Below are 22,821 nucleotides of genomic sequence, written 5' to 3' on the forward strand. Positions count from 1 at the left end.
CAAATAACGCAATACTATTGCCAAATAACGCAATACTTTTGCCAAATAACGCAATACTTTTGCCAAATAACGCAATAGTATTGTGAAATAACGCAATAAATGTATTGCGAAATAACGCAATACTGTCGTGTACAAACTTCAGCCCGGATGTTCAGTTTGGCCTTTATTTGTCCATTTTGATGAAATGTTCTTGAAGTTCCTGTCCGTCATTGCGTTTTTCTCCATTGTGCTCTCGTCGTTGCCATAATAGCTGCCATAATAGACATTTCTGGGGCATTTTTGCCCGGGGGGAAGGGGAAACACGTTTTAAGGGCTTTATTTTCTTTTCACACCCCCCCCCCTATTGAATCATGTGCGTTCTGATTTTTTTAAAACACAACCGACTCAAAATGGCCACAGAGCACGAACGCGTGCTGACAGAAGAGACCTGAATGATTCCCTCGCAACTACAAGTACTGCGTTTTACCCATGCACCTGAAGGAAACATACTTTAGAATGTTAATAATCACTTGAATTTAATGGTGCATCCACGGTGCATTCGTATTGTAACAATGCAGGGGAAATTGTACTGATATAATGATACGTTTTGAGGAATGGTTGTTTGGGTTGGGGGGAGGGATGCATCAATATTCCACCACGCTGAAGAAAAGTAATACATTTCAACGAATGATAATTACATAAGAATGATTTTCCAACTTTAAAATGTTTTCCCCGCAATATTAACCCCCTCCCAACATTACATAACCGGTCCATTCAATTTCAATTGATAAAAGGACGCCTTGCATCAAGAATCACCAAAGCTGTACACTGATATGAATTAGAAAAGTGTTTTTTTGTTAAAGAACTGAACGAATTTTTAAAAGTTTTTAAAAAAGAACTGTACTTTTAAGTCTCTATTTGTTCTTAAAGCTAAAACGTGTTTTATGGGGGTCATTAGGCAGTGGTGGGTTATGGGGATGGTTGGGATGATTAACCATCATCTTCCGTCTGGAAAAATTCCAACTGGGTAGAAAATCCCAATGTTCCCTACGATTCGTGAAATAACAATCTATAGTCATTGCTTTAGGTTTTTGATCCCATTTAATATTTGTCTTCCGCTTATCCCCTTTACAAATCCAGAATTTTACGGACTCATGCATTTTTTCGCAAAAACATTGGGTTTATTTAACAAAAACTATTGCGTTATTTCGCAATAGTATTGCGTATTTCGCAAAACTATTGCGTTATTTCGCAAAACTATTGCGTTATTTCGCAATACTTTTGCGTTATTTTGCAATAGTATTGCGTTATTTCGCAATACTATAACATTACTTCGCAATACTATTGCGTTATTTCGTAAGAATATATTTTTTTTACTTTTAAAACCTGGCACGAACGGGATAACGTACATTTATATGGGAATCTGAGACAAACAAAACTTAACGTAAATAATTCCATACGGTTGTCTAAGGGGCGTGGCTAACTCGCAAACGGCGATAGGTCAATAGGCCTACTCGTGCGCACTGCGCACGTGCACGCAGAGCTTACACTTGTCCAAAAGCTCACTACAAGTATCAACATGTGTGAAACTTCAGGATTGGTTGATTTGGTCCCACAAGTTATTAAGGGTTGAAACTGCCATATGCTCCAAAATGAGCTTGAAAAAAAAATAATTATGCAGGAGGTGTGAAAGTATAATAAGCTCAAGCATTGAAAGGAAACAATCCAACTTCGCAGCATCACCTGCCTGTTCCCATGCGTTACGAGCACGAAGCGAGTTTCATCATCAGTCGCGGTAGCTAGTTCTGCCGAGTGTTTTGCACTGACAACTACGCTAGGTCTCAGCGGCTGAGATTAAGCAGATAGACCACACCTATTTGTTCATCTCATGTACCACCGCTGTTCGGTGTGTAACAGCTTAACGTGAGATATCGCGAGATGACTGCACTCGGTCCAGCTCCCTACGGCTGATAGTGATAGTTGACGCTGCTTACATTGCTGCTTTTAATTACTGCAACCGAATCGTAAGTACATGAAGTAAATGTCAATTTGTTATCTCCATTATCCACCTTAGACTACCTACCTGTATGCAACTGACTTGGTTACGGCCGGTCACAACACACACTCGGTGAAGGGATACGTTTTCATAGGCACGATCCTCAGCCATCAGCAATGATGGCTCTATCCCATTCGAGACGCCTCTCCTATACACTGTTATTTCGGTACGGTACTATATGAACACAACCGAAATAACAGTGTAGATTGGCTTGTAAATAATGTGCGTAAGAACAACACCTTGAATTATTCGATGGTGTGACATTGTGTGGTTTATTTCGTCAATTCAGACACATTAAAGGGCTCTCAAAATGTGGAGCGTATTGACCGTAGCCAAGCTTACCCAGGCAGTGGGGTGGAAGAGGTGGTGGCTCTGAAAAGAGCCGTTTGTGTTAGATGGAGACCGGAGGTGGTTTAGCGGTGCCGCTTGGCTGGTTGCTTGGTAGACCGCTCACGTAGGAAATGGCTGAGCAGTTTACGGGCAGTGGCGATGTTTCCCTTGGTGAGGAGTTGGCCCTTGATTTGGTCGAGGGCTTCGAGGTGCTGTTCTTGGAAGAAGCGTTGATTTTCCTCTTAACGATTTGCCCAGTCATGCCTGCTCAAATCTCCATCGGCTGTCCCAAGTTAACCAACGGAAAGAATTAGCAATTCATAACCAACCTCTCAAAGCTATCACTCTCCCCTACTGAGAAAATAGCTTGAAGTAAAACATCCAACTTTGTTCCAGCCCCGGCTAAACCAACCCGTCTCCCACTAATCTGAGAACGACAATACCTTTGACATCCTAATTTCACTCTTGGATGAACTAATCTCATCCAAATGAAGTTGTAAGTGTCACATATCAGATAAATTTTGACGGAACATCTTCCTCCAAATAAATTGGGAACACCAAATAATATCTTAAATTTCCCAATTTGAAAAGAATCGAGTAGTTTTGGATTTATGAAACAAAGGAGGTCTGACAGGATTGATGTGACACATTCACAATCATAAAACACATGAAGTAAAGTTTCAGGATACTTTCCGCAAAAAGAACAGTTTGGGGACTCTTTTCTGTCTATTTTGAAAAGAAAATTATTAAAGGCAATGGCCCCATGGAACGTCTTAAAATAAAACGATCTCAGTCTGGTTTCAGTAGTACATTTAATATTACGCGTATTAATCCCTACCAAGTCTTCATTCTCCAAATTGATATTTAAAGCACTATTCCAAAATGTCTTTTGCTTTTCCGACATGAATTGATAAATCACAATGTTGTAAGTATACTTAGGGATTTCTTTGACCATGATTAGGTTATTCTTTAAAATAATTGTAATATCATAACCCTCTTTATGTTTATACTCAACACCATTCCTGATACAGTAAGGAGTTATACTTTCTTCTGTCCGTTTAAGAAATATCATAATCAATTATTAGTTCCTCAAATAATAAAATATTGGGTTTTGGTTCATTCAATAAATCCTTCACAGAAATAATACCTTTCTCATACCACTCTTGAAAATAAAAGTAATACTAACTTGTTTTGAACAAATATGTCTATTGAACCACAGAATTTCATTGTGCATGTCAATAATAGCCTTTTCCTTAGTGCCAAGTCCTAATAGAGTCAGCTACCTGAGTATTTTTTAGCTGACCCAAAGATTCTCAGGTTGATTACATTTCCAGAAAACAAATCCTTGTTTGGGTGAAAAGCAGACAAAGAAGCAACTTCAATTGTTTTCCACGTACTAGTGTAGGAGTCATCAAGCAGTTTTTTAACCCAAGCCATGTTCTGAGCTTGACAAACAATAAAAGGATCTATCAAACGAAGACCCCCCCCCCCCCAGAGTAGTACGTGTACATGCTTTTCCTTTTCACTCTGTCACTTCCATGGTTCCATATGAATTTGAAAAAATAATTTGTCCAATTCTTTAAAAAAAAAAGGAAGCAGGGGGTTTAATACACGGAACAGAAAAAAGATAAAGTAACTGAGGCAACAGGAGGGATTTTAAATTTTCCCAATTAAGGACAGATATCTTGATCGCAAACTATTAAGGGTCTGCTCGATATTTTTAAGTTTTATTTTATAATTCAATTCAAGCAAAGATTTTTAAGTTCAAAGAGAAATTAATGCCTAAAGTCTTAAATTGAGTAGTTTTTCACTCTAAACCAATCTCTTCAAAAAGAAAATTATGGCTCCCTTTTTTTGAGCCAATCCATATAGCTTCAGATTTGGAAAAATTAACTTTGCGACCTGAATAATTGGCAAATTGATCAAGTGTAGCAAATAAATTATTAAAAGAAGCAATAGAGCCTTCCAGAAAACAAGTAATATCATCAGCTAACAAGGAAACTTTCACTTTCTGATCATCCACAAGAATACCATGAATATTTTGGTTCTGTCTAATTTCAATAGCCAAGATCTTAATAACCAAAAGAAAGAGATAAGGGGATATTGGACAACCCTGAAATGTACCTCTTTCCAAAGAAATTGGACGGGTGAGAAAACCATTATTAATTACATAAGTCTTCCTGCAAAAATAAAAAGACTGAATCCAGTGGATAAATTTATTCCCAAAATTGAAGTGTTTTAAAACTTTGAATAAAAAGTTATTATTTACGCTGTCTCAATATCCAAGAACAAAATAACACCAGGAATGGAATAGATGTCTGCATACTCTATTATGTCCAAAGACCTAATATTATCACCAATGGGCCTTCCTTTGAAAAAAACCTGATTGATCTGAGTGAATAAGATCATTAAGATACTGTTTTAAGCGATCAGCCAGCGTCTTAGCGATAAGCTAATAATCAACTGTAAGTAAAGAAATTGGTCTAAACTTCTTAATTCTAAGGCAGTCTCGGTCTTTCTTTGGGAGCAATGTAAAAATGTTAGTTCTTTGAGACTGAGACAAACAACCATTTTCAAGAAAATAATTGAAAGAGTTAATTAATAAATTACTGATATCTTGCCAAAAAAAAACAATATAAAATTCGACAGGCAAACCATCCAAACCAGGACATTTGTTTCGCTTTATAGAATTCAGAGTATGGTAGGCTACAATTCGTTTTTGGTGACAGGTTTCTCAAGGCAAGCTTGATTATCAGAAGAGAGCTGAGGGACATCTAAGTTATTAAAAAAAACTGGTCAAGACTAATTTGAGAACAGTCAGTATTATGAGAATAAAGCTGTTGATAAAAATACCGGCATGGATTTCAGTCAAAATAGAATCATTATCAGTGAGACTATCATCCCTGGCATCATATACAACCTCTAGATATTCTTCCGTTCACAAGAACGCTCTTCCAAGAAACAAAAATATCTAGTACTTTTCTTACCTTGCTCAGCTCGATAGGGGCACTGTTGCTTTTGATGGCCATCAATTATTCATCTCGAGAGGGGCACAATTGTGTTGTTGATAATTGTATTTTATTTGTAGCGCGATCATATGCTTTCATGTGGGTGTTTGAGGGGCAGTTTTGTTTTCATCTGGAGGGGCACATTTATAACCGCGAGAGAGGCACTTTTGTTGGCCTGGAAAAATCTGGGGAAAGTGCCCCATGTCCCCCCCCCCCCCCCCGTTCCTCCGCCCCTGCTACCGACCGTTCCCAACTCGCCAATAACCCTTTGTACTAATTACGTCACGCAATGTTTACCGCAGTGCATTGTCGGATTGAGTGGGGGTCGCCGCACCGCGATCGCTATAGAAAACATATAGTATAATTTTTGTGTATTTTGGGTCTGATTTATTTTAATTTGCGCCACTGAAGCTATCGAAAATGGCCTCAAATTTGATAAAACCTCGTCATAATTAATGATCTAAACTATATTTCACGTCAATGATTCTTAAAAGTAGCGGAGACTAGGTATGCACAACGCTATAGTCACGATGGCCATAAGTATCGCACGGAACTACGCGTATACGGCGCGCGTGACTGTGCATGTGGCGCTAGTACAGCGGGCAAGGAGCGACTTGCTGCGGCAGCGGCTTGCGAGGAAACACGCTGCTTCAAGCAAGAGCGGTACAATCGTACAACCTCGGAATCAATGAATAAACCAAATAAGTACATTAAAAGGTTAACCACGGAAAACGCATCATACAAAAAAAAGACAGATCACGTTCTGTGAATCAAATTTTCTCCACCTATTTTGTTTGGCAACTGAGACCGAGTTGACTTGGGACCGAGTTGACCCCGACTGAGTTGGTTTCGAGTCAACTCGGTCCCAATCCAAGTCGGTTCGAGTCAACTCATTACCAAGTCAACTCGGTCCCAAGTCAACTCGGTCCCACATTAACTTGATGGGGGAGAAAATGCTCTAGCAAGGCACTATAGGGGGAAAATCAAATTGTGCCATGTTATGGGGCTGTGCCATTTTAGGGTACATCAACAATACGCGTTAAAGCGGTTACGTCATGCACCGCAGATATCACGCCTTGCCGAGGTCACGCGTTCCACACAAACCTGGGCTTATAGCACGGTGGTCACTTTTTCATCATTTTTTTTATCCGTTGGAAAATAAAATATATAACTGTGAACGTTACTTAACGATGCTGTCATTTTGTGGGCATGTATATATAAGGCAAGGTTTGTGTTGAAACGCGTGACCTCGGCAAGGCGTAACCTCAGCGGTGTATGATGTAAGCACTTTAACGCGTTTTATTATTATTTTTATTATTTATTCGGCCAACAAATGAACAAAATTACAATGACAAAGCAAATAAATATCAGAAAGATTGATGTTGATGTACCCTAACATGGCACGGCCCCCAACATGACGCAGTTTGATTTTCGCTCCCAGTGCCTTGACACAACTGCTAGAGCATTTTTCCCCAGCACGTTATTGTGGGGCCGAGTTGACTTGGGACCAAGTAGACCTGAGACCGAGTTAAGGTGGTCCAGAGTTGACTTGGTAATGATTGATTCGAACTGACATGGATTGGGACCGAGTTGACTCGAAAATAGCTCAGTCGGGGTCAACTCAGTCCCAAGTCAACTCGGTCAAGGTGCCAAACAAAATAGGTGGAGAACATTTCTGCAATTTGATTCACAGAACGTGATTTGTCTTTTTTTGTATGATGTGTTACCATGAATACACAATGATTATGTTTTCTATATCGATCGCGGTGTTGCGACCCCCACTCAATCCCATAATGCACTGCGGTAAACATTGCGTGACGTAATTAGTACAGAGGGTTATTCCTATAGCCATGCGATCACTGATAAGTATGACACCTTCCAATGTTTACCCCTGCGTGCTCGTGCGCGTTTACGGCGCACTCCGGGGAATTCTTGCAAATGGTTTCATAGGGCTATTGGATACATTTATTTCGATGCTGCATAAAGGATGGTACATAATGTTATATATTCAAATTGACAATACATACATAGATATATTTTCAATAGTGAACATTAACTAAATGGCAACATCTAGGTCCGGGGTGAAGCATCAGCTTTTGTTCCTCAGCCTATGAACAGACAGACAAGTGACAGAGCACATACACCGGTGTAAGGCAGTTATCGAGGCCGTTATTATCCCTATTACATTGTTTAGGTAGCCCTATGCAATTAAAACATGATTTTTTAGTTTTCTAGCAAAAATAGAGAGAGTGGGTGATGATATAAAAGAGTCATCAAGACTATTCCAATATAGAGTGCCACGTTGGACAACACTTTTGTGGACAATGAAGTGTTACTATAATTAACATACAGATTTTTCCTACTAGTACTGCGGGTATTATAGGAATGAATGTTTGAAGTAAGTGTAAAATAGGGGTTAAAACAAGCAGGTCATGCACGATTCATATATTTATACATAATTTTTTCTAAGTTAAGATGATACAGGTCAGTGAATTTTAACAATTTTAAATTTGCAAATAGAGGCCTAGAGCTAGTGTTCACAAAAGCCAGTTTTAAAAATTACTCGAACTGCACGCTTCTGTAGAGTAAGCAGTTTGTTGCATAAATTTAGGAGTTTGACTGGCCCAAGTCAGAGGTCGCCTCAAGTGTTTAAAAGCTTATAGCAATACAGTTCTGTTCCCACATTTGGGGGGGGGGGGTAGGAGATTTGTAGGAAAGATAAATGGCCATAAACGAAGTTTATTTTAACAGACTTTTCCCCCTTTTCAATAGCAGTGACGCAGAATTTTAACAAGGGATTATATACAGTTGAAGCGTCTCATTACAAAACCGCTCAAAATCACATCTCAAGTTCTCATACATGTACTTAGGTTGATTTTTTAATTATACTTTTATATAAAAAAGATGACTCATACAAATAAAGACGGCAATAACTGCAAATACGCTTTTGGTTTTTTATATACATATTCCAGGCACAATGTGGTTTAAGTAATCACCAAAAAGAAATACAAAGAGTGATTTATTTAATATAATCTAATTTTATTTCATTTTTTTTTTTGGTGGGGAGGGGGGCAATTTAAACCTGCACAGTTTTTACCCACACAAGAAGAATGGTATTTAGATGACACAAGCTTGTTCAATCTGTACTGAATGAGCATTACTTGTTTCAACTGACAAAACGAGCTATATGAGCACTTGTATACATCACAGACCGATTACATATTTGTTGTATATAACAGGTCAAAAGTCGCATCAAATTGAAGGACCCACTTTCTGTTTGCAAACTTTTTAAGAGAAAGTTAATATATATTACCCTATTTGGAAGCTTTGAGAGGCAGCATTACAACTGCAACTATTTGGTTTCAGCTGAAACCTTCTTACCGCTTTTATTATTTTGAATATTATTTTAAGAATCGATTCATGTTTTGTTGTTGCTCCATCCATTCCGTGAAAACCACAAATAAACCCCAACGGACCACCCGCTTCCTTTTTTTGAGGCTGCATTTTTATTATTTTTTTACTTTCAGGCGTAATTTTTTTTAAAGATGTTTCAGAAGTTCAGATGCTCCACCAGATGCCACGCTCTTCTATTAAAGTTCGTAAAATGATTCTGATCTGGGGGTTTGACCATACCAATCGATGTTTATGTAGCTAATATAAAACATTCGATCTTAAATTTAAAACTTAATCATTTCATGTTGTACAAAACTGTTAAGAAGATATTTTAGCATCCCGATGAGAAATAACAAAAATCTAGATTATAATATGAAAGAAGTATCATCTAGCAAGCACTCATTGGCCGAGTTCGGGCGGGTCTTGTTCTTGACACGGGTATATCATATTCTTGCAAACCCCGACGGATGGGTGGTGTGAGATCCTGTTCCGAGTGCAGTGTTCGTACATCGTGTTCCCGCCGTTCGAGCGCGAGAACAATTCAAAAAAAATAGTCGCGTCAAGAACAGAATGCCCGAACTCGGACGGCCATTGCGTGAGAGAAGGTTTCTGACTATGTCAATAGAGGATGCTGTTTCTGTTTTCTTTTTTCTCATGCAGAGTTTCCGGAGTGTTTATCCCAGATTTTCTCATTCCCAAACAAACTGTAGATCGGGGAACAAAGTTTTTTCGATAGGGTACACCATCATCTACATGTCTGTGAAGTTTATAAAATTCGGCGCATCACACCGCGTGGCCATCGAAAAAAAAGGCCTAGTCCCACGGACTATATGTGATTTGTTCTCGTTTTGCTGAAAGAACACTTACCTTCTTGTGATCCGTGGACAGAACTTTAAAACAGTGGTTGTGTTTAAAATTCCTTAACTTGAAAAGTACATAAGTGATTTGAATCATGCTTGTACTAAAAGAAAGCGTACAAATTGGGATTTCGTATCCTAGATTTTGAAAGGACTACATGCAGAATATTGCTACATCCATAGCAATTTTCGGAAAAAGATATATTAATAAGAACCTATCGAATTTCAGAATTTCCCTCGAACTGAAATGTCAATCAAATCGTGTCAATCCAAATAAAAGCCGACGTCTTGTCGTCGCACGATATTTCGACGGAAACTGAAATGAAACTGGCGAAGTCACGGTCTTACCAGATTAAAATTGACTCTCAGTGTATTTTTTTTAAATGCAAACCTTGAAAATGCGCACCTTTGTGTCGCATTTTATGTTATTTTCAATTTTCTTTTTGCCCATTTCAAGGGGAGTTTGGTGCCTTTTTTATACTAACGCGAATTGAGCAAACGTGTGATGTCATTTCTGTCAGAAACCTCAATATTACAGCTATTTCAGCACCACAAGTTACTAGAATTTTGGATATGTTATTGTTGTAAATTTTCTTTTCTTTGGTGATTCTTTGTTGTGTCAGTATATGTGGCAATAAAGCCAATGAGCAACATTTTCTCACAAATGTTTTCAATGAACTAATTTTGCGGTTCACAATTTGAACAGAAAACCCCTAAACTGAACAGTGTCTTCCCGAAATGACATCACAACAACAGCGGCCTCAGTTGTCCGGAAAGCATGGACAATTTTAAATATTTAAAGAAGTGGACTTTCGATCAAATTCACCAAAAGGGAATGTCAAATAGTTTTCATACATTTAAGAGAAGTGGAAAGTTGCACAAAATGTGTGCCTTTTTTGGCACAGTAGTCTTGACTTCCTTCACAGCAAGCAAGTTACCGTATTCGCTGCTCTTTCTGCCCTGGAAAACTTCACTACGGATTATTGTGCATCACTCTTCTACAATGAAACAGGCTGACTGCGTAATTAGGAGAAACGCATCTATTGTTTTAAAATAGCAAGTCTAGTCGGTGTACTATTAAAAAAACTACCGTCCTATACACCAAGAACGAAGCAACATACTACATAACTTAATTTACGAACCAATATGTAGAACAGTAAAATCTACCAGAGCTTCTTTGTATGCGTAATGTTTTTTAGTGATATAATTCCGGCCAGCCAGGGCGAACATGATTTTCAGTCAGCGTTCCCAGCGCAGACAAATCATACGCAAAATCACTTGTGGACGCAAAGATATCACTAGGGTCTTGAATATTGCACTCACGATTGAAAACGGTGTCATTTCTTACAAGAATAGCACGCTATACTGTTTCGGTTTTGCTCACTATGTTTCGTTTTTGAACTCAAGCGGGCGCTACTGCCAAAAAGAACGACTAAAGGTTAATGAAGACAATATATCTGTTGACTCACATAATTCTTTGACTCACATGTTAATTTACTTGCTACTCATTTGTACACGCAGTGAACACTGCAAATATGGAAATAAAAATAACCCATGTAGAGCGATTTTCTGACTTCCAAAAAAAAACGAACAATTTTGATTGATAATTGTGGTCTTTATTAAACCCTTTTATAACCGCATTCTGTAATATTCGCTGCATTTGCAGTTGCTATTGCAATTAATTTAACACGTCAATCATGGTTGGTATCACATTAATGCTTCACATAGGACCTACATAATTAAACTTTCAATATTTGGAAGAATGCACCTGTTTCCGTCCTACCATCAAGCCCGCCGCACACGGGCTGTTTGCTCAGCACGTTGCTCACCGTGTGCGTGACATTTTTGCTAAGTTTTCTCCTCCGACGCGAGGCCGTGAGGCAAATATCTCCTATAGGCCTATTTGAATTAGTTCGCCTCGTGAGGCGAAACACTCACAGTGTGCGGTCAACCTGAGCTACGTGCTGCCTCGAATGACTTTTTTGCTCAGCACGTGGCTCTCGTGTACGGCGGGCTTTCGAACTAGCAAATCAGCTGGCTGATTAGCAACCGCATTATTAAACCTATAGCCGTAGGCCAGTTTCGACCTCGCAATGTTGTTTCCGAGCGAAAAGGTTGGGCTGAGATCATTAAAATGTTCAGGTGTTATAATAAACAAAAATCCCCATGGCGTTATATAAGCGTAACCATAAACAATCAAACGCAGGTGTTTTTACGTGCAATGTATTGTTTGGGAGGAATTGCTGATTAGAGTCTTGTTTTTTCTAAGAAATATACTCTGATACCTCAGCTGGAAAACCTATAGTTGTGAAAATAATGATATTGAAGTTAGGCTCGAAAACGACAAATCGATTTGATATGATATCTATACGTGGATGAAGGAGCCTCGTCAAAATATGCGAACAAAATTTTCAGAAAAGAAATTCTCCTTTGATTAATCTTGGAATAATGGTGGTTCAAAGACGTAATGCATGTTTGTGTCCTCAAAAGTACCTCAAGGTCGATCATTATTGCACTTATGGTCGCCCCTAGACCGAGGTAGTCATGTAAATGCACGGTTCTCATCAGTACCTCTAGGGCCGACCATTATAGCAATTATGGTCATCCTAAAGGTATGCAAGTTTGTGTCGTCATCAGTACATCTAGGTCCGACCATCATTGCACTAATGATCACCCCTAGCTAGGCACCGCTATTGCGATGGCGTAGCCACGCTGGGGGGGGGGGGGGGGGAGTGGGGAAACCCACTTATCCCCAGTGCCCAGAGCTGCCCACAGGTGCCCCCACGAAGATTCTGAATTTGCCCCTCGCCAAAGAAACGTCTTGTTTAAGTATTACAACCAAGACAAGAACGAAGATGACTAGCTTTTACCTTAATATACTAAATTCCCTTACGGATTCATAAACTTATGAATAAAGTGATAACAACAAAGAGTGCCCTCTAACGTCAAGAGGTCTTGTCCCTCTCCCACACACACACGCATCCACCAGTCTATGTGTTAAATGTCTATAGTCCTTTCTAATTTGCATCCTATACAGGGTGCCCCCTCCCCCCCCCCCCCAAAAAAGAAAAAAAACGGAACGGTGCACTTCCGCTACCCAGAGACTCTAACAACCTATACTAATGTATGGGAAATTCTGTTCAAAGATTCGTTCCAGAATTTGTTGGTTCTAGAGCCTACTTTGTAAAACAAAGTTGGTGGTCATTTTTGTCCCAATGAATTACCAAACCGCGTGACTTAATTGGATAGAGGGTTTAATTTTTGTCATGTAATAATACCCACATGAAAGATGTGGGCTTCACAAAATAACTCTGCAGCAAGACCGACTGGACCAAATCAGGAGATCTTGGTATCATATTTCTTCTCAAAATGATTCTCCATCCTTTGGAGCAAGTGGTTTGAGTTTGCCGGTCCGTTCAAGTTTCGTGGGCCACCCTGTATAGCACCCTCTCTCGGCAAATGTGACGTAATAATTTTCAGTTGTGTAGGAGTTCTGTATTACTGTTTGCCAGCAGAAAACTAGATATCGGGCCATAATTATAGAAAACAAATATTTGTCATTAAATAAAAAAAAAATTTCCGTTTTCCAGGTTGTGGCTTCTGCTCGACGGCGATATGTATCTGGATTCTGTGTGGTGGTTTCGGGTCACTCTGGAGGGCGCTGTCTTCTTGATCGGTGTCCCTGGCAACCTACTCATCATCCACGTGTACGCGTCCAAGAGGACAAAGGTCACACCTCATGTCTTCATCATCGGACTGGCCGTTGCTGATTTCACGGTTTGTCTCTTGCGGATGATAGCCCTGGTCCAACTTTTCCCGCCAATTGACACGTTTAGGGCGACCAGTCAATTCTTTTGCCGCGTGCCCCCCAGTATTGACGTTTGGCCGAAGTATACGTCCATACTTCTGACCACGGTCGTGGCGGTTGACCGCTATCTGGCCATCTGCCGGCCGCATGGGCGTCGGATGACCGTGCGACGGGCCCGCCATGCCGTCTATGCCTGCTTCGCTGTGTCTGTGGTCGTCACGCTCTCGTATCTGTTCATGTACGGAGTTGCGCCACTTCCCGAGGGCACCACGTCTTGTCAGTTCCTCGTTCCGCCTGCGGTAATCGCTACCGCGTTTATCTCCCTCATGATTTCCTTCGTTATCTCGTTTGTAATCATCGTGGTGTTGTACGTCAAGATCTACCGGAAAGTCAACCGGATGGCTAAGGTGCGTCCAGGGAATACCGTTCACCGCGGTGCCTCGTATGCACCGTCCTGTGTATTTCACGACGATTCAACGGCCCGGGCGGGAGGTATCACCCCCAACCGCCTAATAGCCGCGGCCTCCCGTAAAACCAATCCTGAAATTCAACAAGACAAATCGGTAGATGAGCTGAAAGCTCGAGTGATGCCTCATCAACCACAACCTGAACCGAGAACCTCTGCGTGGAACGCCGAGCATCAGATGGAGGAGTTACCAATTCTGAAACCGCCTACCGAACCCACTGCACCCAGCATCAGTAGCACAATAACTCGTAATAACACTTCGCTTGCGAGCCCATCACCTCAAGCCACAAATATAGCCACTGGGACCGCAAGCGACCAATCAAATGCCCCACAATTCTACAAGAAAACCACGCTGATGTTGCTTCTGTCTACCATAGTCTTCATCGTCACACTCGTACCAGTGTGTATCGTAATGTTGGCCTACCCATTCATCCTACCGCTGCTAGCACACAACGAGGCATTTCGGTTCCTAGTCAACGTGGCCTCGTACCTGAACCTGGTCAACAACGCAGCCAACCCCGTGTTGTTTAGCTTCGTCAGCCGCCGGTTTCGTGAAGACATGAAAAGATCGCTTCGAAAACTATGCCGTGGGGGCTGCCGTTTTCGCGACTAGTCGAAATATTCCCATTTCAAAAGGGCTTCAAAATCTCACGGCGATCTCACTCATAAAACATGGGGAAAAATGTTTTCCAGAAATGGTAGACTCTATTTCCCAAAAAAGGGGGGTGAATGGGAGGAGCCTAACTCTCCCGTTTTGGGCGACTGGTGGCGTTGTATTTGCCATTATTATGATGCATGCACTGGAAAGCTAATACTATTGAACTGAACTCCACGTGTTAGTGGTTGTACGGTATGTGTATATAGAAGAAATTGCCAATTTTGTTTCGGAAATCTGTAACCTGTCGACATCTCATTATGCACTTTATTTTAAAAATAAAAAAAAGATTACTTACATTTATTTGTTTCATATATAAAAATTCTCGCCTCACAATTATTTCTCACCTTCATCCTTTTATTTAGTTTTAACAAATGACCTTGAACTATTTTCTAACTTTATTTTATTATGAGTTATGCTAATATTATAATTACTAGCATTAATTTTAAAAAAATCTTTATCGTTCAGTTCACACATTAACTCTTCTCCAAGGCTCAAGATGTTGAGGGAGAGACACTCAGGCTCAGCGGTGCAGCGTGCGGCACAACCATTCACGCTTTGGACCGCAAACTCATCGATGACGTGCGCGGTGAGGCACCGCGACTGGCCCATCGCGGTCCCATCAGCTCGGTGCCGGTGAGCTGGATGCGAGTATCCCGACGGATGCGGCGATGTGTTCTGCATGCTCCTGGAGTTGCCTGATAGACGGCAGACGACTGGTCGAACACAGACAGCTCTAGCATCTTTATCGCATGGTTGGTCGTGCCACTTTGGCTGTTGATCACTTAGTTTTATTTAAGCGCAGGAACGTCTGGACTCACGCGGTGGTTCATCGCTGTCCCATCCACGGAAGTCCGTCTGTGTGCCTGGTCCCGACCGTCCCACACCCAAACACCCAGTGAATTCAAGGTGCACGCTATCCAGAACATCTCAGACTCTCGGTGTGTCGCAAAGCAGTCATTCTCAGATGATTGCGGAGCTGCCATTTTCCCCTCCCAGATTTCGAAACACGTCAATTGTTTCCTGCCAGGAACCTTTACGATCATTACCAGAGAGGCGAAAACGGAAATTTCCGAATACTTCCCAATTTGGAGAGCAAGCCAGTGCCTCATCTTGTACCGGCACTCACACCCGTGGGCCCAAATACGCTCCCACCATTGCACTGGCATTCACAACCACGAAAACATTCACCAAAATCATGTTGTAATGTTAGCTCGATTCGTACTAAACAGTGTCGATTTGCAGCAACAAAAAACCTGCAAAACTGAATTCTTCCGTTCGATGGACCACATTATACACCTGATGAGATAGAAGGCTAGGTGTGTATGAGGGGATAACAAATATTGATACCTTTGTCGGAAAATATCCACTCCGCCAAGATACCGGAAAGATTTCACGCGAAGAAACCCATTAGAGCGTCACAACACTCAATAATTAAATCAAATGGATAAACGAGCATGTAGGCCTATATCTATACTTTAAGTGATCATAGGCTTGTTTAAAAGGCCAGATCATTATCCAGTTTTTATGGAAAGCAGCTAGAAATTACACAGCCATAGTCAAGTAATTCGGACGTCGGGGACGAGGTTGATATCAAGAATGCGCGCAAGGGCCGTTTAATTGTTTACGGCAGCTGCGTGCCGTGCGCGTTCTCAACGCGAACGGCGTACAAAAACACCGATATAGACCTACTGTTACAAGCCTGTTGGTTTGTCAACGTGTGCATGGCTAGTTAAAGGGAAAATACAATTACATCTATTACCACTATGCTTTTCATCTTGAGAGAGTAAAACCCTTAAACCATCGTTAGTTATATCAATTATATTTCTGGAAAGTTAAATCAATTAAGGTTATATTTCCGGTAGGTTAAGGTAAATTACCGATAAAAATGTTGAAATAATGTCGAGTGCATCCAAGCACTTCACGGACAACTAAGGCAATTTACTTAGGTCATTTCCACATCCACTTCATGCCGACGAGTCATAACGTCAAAAGTTGGTGTGAAATTCTTGAGTGAATTTTACCAACTCAACATGGACCAGAATCTGTACCGAAGATGCTGATATTCCATGGACATAATATTGAACTAAAAATGTAAACAAAACTGCGCCTTAAAAACTATTTTGGTAGGGAAACTTTGGTGCCCAAATACCACCCATCTATACATGTCTTTATTCAAAACTGTACAACACGCAGTTTGTCTGGGGGTGGTTTCTCAAGAGGCGAGTGCGAGAGAAACGCCCCAGCCGTCATCATCGGCCAGGAAATGAAATCGCAGTAGACCGGGACAGTGCGTCCGAGTCACGGGGAGAACAGACGGCTGGAATCCCGACTACCGAGTCGCCTGACACACCTGGCTACGCAGAGGATGCAGTTGACGATGGTGAGTTAATTATTGGTGAAATCAAGGTCTATATTGAGAAGGCTCTGTTCGAGAACAACCAATGTGACATCGTCACACCTCATGATTGATCAAATTGTTCCCAAGGCTTCCTATACCTACGGGAAGGCACTGTTTGCATTTGAGAGGTATCACATTGTGCTAATCACATTTGAATATCCATGAGCTGTGACGATGTCCTTTCAGGTTTTTCAACAAGTGTTTACCGAAACAACCCCTAGTCTTGACACAGCCTCCCTACTTGCAAACAGGCGCGGAGACTAGGGGGGGGGGGGCTAGCAGGGGTGGATCCAGCATTTGTTTACAGGGAGGCGTGCTGAAATATAGACCGGTTATTTTCTCCGAATACTTAGGCCTCCGAAAATCAATTAGGTGGGGCATGTATTTTCAATGGGGAGCGCGGATAAAAACCTACAACCATGCACACTGTATTACCTTAAAGGGTACAAATGCCCCCTTCTCACGACCGTTCGCATGTGAAGTCACCTTTTTGTGGATTGGTTTTTTTTTTTGGGGGGGGGGGTTTCGGGGGGGAGCTAGACACAATTATAGGGAGGCTAAAGCCCCCAGGCGCCCCCCTTTAGAACCGCGCCTGTGATGATGAAGATACTGTCATCATTTAAATACGGTCATCTCAGCTAATGAAGTTAAAAGATTTCTTTGCTTTGCATTAATTTTAGGGGCAAATTGACTTAAAGACATTATAAAAGAATCTACAATGTTGTAATCCGTAACTGTGATTTTAAAGAAAGAAATTAAACAAAAACTCCAATTATTTCCTGACTTGCCCATGATGGCAGGAGTCTGAGCAACCTGTGCGGCGCGACTAGACATCAGCCTATGAACAGGGCGTGGATGTGGGCCTTTCGATGTCGGGATCAACAACAATGAACTGGTAGTGTCATCGATCGGACGCTTCATGAATAAAAACAGTTTGCTGCTTTGCATCGATACATTTTGACGCTGGGAAATCCTAAATCTCAAGACACACAATTCATACCGGAAACTGTTGCTTTATCCATTGTGAAGGATAGCCTATAAAATGCATTGTACTCCATACGGGAAAAAAAAACAAGTTCTTCCTTGCAGGCCCATCATCTGCGTTTTGTCCATGTTTATCATTTAAAGCGATAACATTGCTCAAGAATCTTAAGTAGGGTGCATGAGAAATTACCCGTTTACGATTTAGCTCAGTGACTGATATTATATTCTTGAAAAACAGAGAAAAACATTTGCACATGTTGGGGTCTCTTACCTGGATTCCGTTGCTAATTACAATTGTGAAAAGTGTGCCTGCGGGTTCATACTTCAACAACATCTTCAGTGAAGTGTTTTTTCTCCATTCAGGCGGAATAATTTCACAGGGTATTTGGTACGAATCCTATCTGGACTTCGAGCATTGTTTTCTCTTCAAATCGATAGGTCCGTTTCTAGGTATTTACTAATGCTGCTATGTGCCTGTGAAATGTGACAGAATATAATTTTTTAAATAACTAAAAAGTGTGTATATTCAAAATTTCATGTACATATTTTTAAAAAGAGAAAAAACTTCAAATTTCACGATCACAGTTCAATTTTGACAAAATTTGAGCATTAATAATTTTTCACCAGTTATACTTTAAAACCAGTCGTATGTTGATTGTAAGCAAGGTTATCTCTTTAATTCGGCAGGTCAGTTTCTTGGTATTTACTAATGCTCCTACGTGCATTTTTAATGTGACAGAGGGGAGTATAAATAATTACACTTTTAAAAAAATGTATATATTCAAAATTTAATGTATATTAAAAAACGTTTTCTTCAAATTTCAAGATCACAGTTCACTTTGCACAAAATTTCGGAGCATTAACGATTGTTCAAATATTCAAAAAAAATGTAGTATTCAAAATATTCAGTTATTGAACTCTACTCATTTTAGCAGAAATTATAGACTTTTGAAAGTTGGTTTTGAAATGAGACTTATTGCTGATGTGATTGGTACAGGACGAAAGATTACTCTTTGAAAAAAATGTTCTTTTAGTTGTGGTGTAAATTATAAATCAGGGTCTTTGGTACCAGTCCTATCTTGACTTTTGGCAAGGTTTTCTCTTTAATTCGGTGCATCCCTTTCTGGTTATTTACTAATGCTCATATACGTGACTTTTTAATGTGACAGTGGGATGTACGTATAATTGTAACCATAAGAAACTAAAAAGTGTATAATGATATTCAAAATTTGATGTACACAAAAAAAAATCTTTAAACTTTGAGATCACAGTTCACTCTTTGCACACATTTTGAGCATTTACACTGATTCACAAGTTATACTCTAAAAAGTCATTCAAATATTCTTTTTTGAGTATTATTATAACTATTATTCAGATGTTAAGTAAGTGAACTTTTCTCATTTTGTATGAGACACTATAATACTGGAGTCTTATAAAGCGCACGTATCTACCAACAATTAGGTACTCAAGGCGCTGGAAATTATGTCTATTATTAAAGACAGGTAAATGAAGTTTATGAGAAATGTGAGACCCATTATGTGGCACCTTATTAGGGTTGAAGAGATTAGCGAGTTTTGAAATTTGATTTTTGATTTTGAAATGAAACTTATTGCTGATGTGATTGCAATTGTAGAGGACGAAAGATTACTCTTTGAAAAATGAAACATTTGTTGTTTTAACTCTGGTTCAAATTATAAATCCTAGTAATAGATTTTGAATTGAAATATTTGTTTTCGTTGACTTATTTAATCCATCATTTAACAACCAAAAAAATGTATCGAAGCCAAGTTGAGTATTCTTATATGTAGAATGTAAATGATTAAACGATTCACATGCACAATACAAACAATGATTCTTAGCTTCATGTAAATGTTGTTGTGACCAGTATGCACATTACGTAATAAACCAGTCAGGCGTGACTTGGGCCATGCTGCCTGCTGCATGCGACCCAGTACAGTCAGTCGTTCCATGAACCTACACCTGTGTACATGTGGTTTGTCTTCTGTGTCAACCCTTTCCCCAGGCGGTTCAACTGTGCGACTCCAGTGCGACTCCTCCTTGGTATTGGTAAATATACTAGGACACAACATTGGCGACGAGTATAAACTGTTGCGTGCTGAACACTTGCCAAAACTTACACTACGCCGTACTTTTCAAAATTACAAGCTCGGCGTCTGTTGGACTTGTAAGTTCTATCATAGAGTTATTTTAGCTTTAATATCCCTCGTTGTTGTCCTCAAAAGGAAAAGCAACAAATCATTAGCACGCTTTCTAAGATTAATCATTTTGTATGAATTATATATTTATATTGTATAAATAAACAGAGATCTGCTATAAGCCTTGCTGCGAGGTGCGTTTTTGGAAAAGCCAATGAACTGCTAAAATCAGCCAGCTTCGGTTTTTCAAAAAATTACTGCAAGTCAGGTCAAACTGTTGTGTTGCATATCACTCCCGACAGTGGCGCTTGCAGTAAACTAATAAGTGAGCGATACGGTATTTACCATTTGTATTATAGCAGATTTCAAACTCTCTGTAAAAACAGCAAATAAATTGTTTTCCCAACATGACCATAAACATAAATAAGGCGTCCCTGAAACAATTGACTTTACCGGGTATCGGGATCAAATTTGCGGAAATTATCACTTCACTAAGAAATAAGAAGAGGGCTGTACTCATTGATGATTTTCATGACTACCTGGCACTTCAATCCAAATTAAATGAGCTGCATGAGAAAGGTCTCATTTCAATCGAGTATACAGGAAACCTTCCATCTGACCTTCCATCTGACAGTTCCAAGCAAGCATCTCCCCATAAAAAAACCAAGAAACTGTGGCAGACCCTATATCCTTACTTGTGAAACAGATACATGAATTGGGTAAAATATTGAAGGAAAACACTTCAGCAATAACAGGAGCCATTACTGAACTCAAATTCCAATCGCAAGAATCCGAAAACCGGCTAACTAACATCATTCAGGTTTTTGTTTACTTGAGATAATTATGGGCAAAACAATTAGTAGACTGCTATGTGCATGTACGTGTACATATAGGCATTTAGTCATCATTTTATCATGCAACTACCAACACTTTCGAAAAAAAATAGTCACATGTAGTTCCTCTAGGTGTTTAAATAAATAGGAGTAAAGCTAATTAAGCAATATGATATTGCATGACTGCAACAAAAAGGTGGGGGTGGGGTGTTTTTTTTATTTTATTTTATTTTTGCTATTAGAGCATTTGTGGGCCATGATCTCAACAAAAACAGGTGGAAGCCGTGAACAGCAGGTCTGTGAGCTCGTACTTCTGTGAAATTCGGATGAAATTAGGCCCTAAGACTGCTTTATTTTGCAATGGAGCGCAGGCATCAATGGACTTCTTTTAGGGGTGATCATCTTTGCATGTAATTTTCTCTCAAAAGTCATCGGATTATTATGAAATAATTTTTAATTTGATAAGTGTTTCAATACCTTGCAGAGTTGTGAGTATTTTAGGTAATTTTGGGAATTGCGCAAAGTTATCCCGAAGGTCTATGCAGGGGCGTAGCAAGGTCTTTTTTTTGGGGGGGGGGGTTAAAGTTCTTGAAAAGGGCACTTGCACATCCATGCTTAAATGTAGACATGTTTTTCTTCCCCGGACACTTGGCCTCCATAAAAACAAATAGTGAGGGGGGGGGGGGGGGCTGGTACCATCTGTCGATTGGGGTGCTGTTCAAAACCGACGAGTATGCACACTATAACGGACAATATATGGTGCTTTTCAGGGCGATACATCCGCGAAATAAAAAGCACCTGTAACGGCCAATGCCTTGACACAAAAAAGGCACGAAGTTGTTTTTTAAAAGGCCATTGTTCAGAAAAAGGGTACTTAATTGTTAACAAAAGAAGGGCACTCTAGATTGGCAAATATTGTGGGTAAGCACTGGTGAAAAAACGGCATTTGAACGGAAAAGGGCAGTCTTTACACAATATTGGGGGACTATGTTATGAAAGTCGATTTAGCTGCAGCTCGATATATTCATAATTAGCGCTGCGGTTTATGTACCCTCACCCGGTCCACTGAGGGGAATAGCGATTCGCCGTAGCGGGCGCCCTTTACGCACATCCACTTGCTCCTATCAATCCCGCGCGCGATTTTTTTCCATACCACATGCTCTCTAGTATAATATAGAAATATGCTGGAGGGCCCTATATATGCAATAATATAATGTTTTACAACAACTACATCGATCGAGATCCCTGCTGTAGTGCAGTGGATACTACGTTGAATTACAAATCCTGAGGTGCGAGTTCGAATTCTCAGTGGATTTTTTTCTTCTTCTTCTTCTTCTTTACATCTTTTTTTCTCTTAAAAAGATTTGTTATTCATTTGGAACATTTTTCTTTCACCAATATGTGGTTTGGAGGATTTTTTATACGGGAAAATAAAGTCCGAGAACCTGACTTGCAACTCAACGTACTTCGAACTAACACTTAACAGCGTGTGGTACGGAAAAAATAAGCGCATCCCGCGCTCGACTAGAACTATCTACATAATTCCCCTCAAAATTTCCAATAACTATAATTATGTACATGCTGGTAGGGGTCTAATTCGATTTTTAAAAAAATGTAGTTTAGGACTACGCTTCATATAAGAGAATAAAAAGACACTTTTAAAGGGGTATAATTTAGTATGTTTAGCCGGCACGGCCATCATGGCCATGACGTGGCTTGACTTGAGTAACTCTCTAGGCTAGCCCCATAAATGTGGCAAATTTACTGGACTACCTACGCAAATAAAGGCCGCATTTCGAACATGTAACCGAAAATGTAGAACTTAGTCAAATTTGAATTTTTACGTTATAGACTTTGTTTGTAGTTTATTTACGCCTTAGAAGCACACTCACCTT

General features: G+C 40.1%; 1 protein-coding gene across 1 annotated transcript; it reads left to right on the top strand.

Moving 5' to 3' along the window:
- Positions 1 to 1,642: 1,642 nt before the first annotated feature.
- On the top strand, positions 1,643 to 14,854 carry LOC119730192 (octopamine receptor-like). The gene is made up of 2 exons (XM_038202977.1): positions 1,643 to 2,003; positions 13,214 to 14,854. The coding sequence occupies exon 2, from the start codon at positions 13,239 to 13,241 to the stop codon at positions 14,508 to 14,510; it is 1,272 nt and encodes a 423-aa protein (XP_038058905.1). The 5' UTR covers positions 1,643 to 2,003; positions 13,214 to 13,238; the 3' UTR covers positions 14,511 to 14,854.
- Positions 14,855 to 22,821: the final 7,967 nt, after the last annotated feature.

Source organism: Patiria miniata, unplaced genomic scaffold, assembly GCF_015706575.1.
Source record: "Patiria miniata isolate m_02_andy unplaced genomic scaffold, ASM1570657v1 HiC_scaffold_22, whole genome shotgun sequence".
Classification (NCBI taxonomy): Eukaryota; Metazoa; Echinodermata; class Asteroidea; order Valvatida; family Asterinidae; genus Patiria; species Patiria miniata.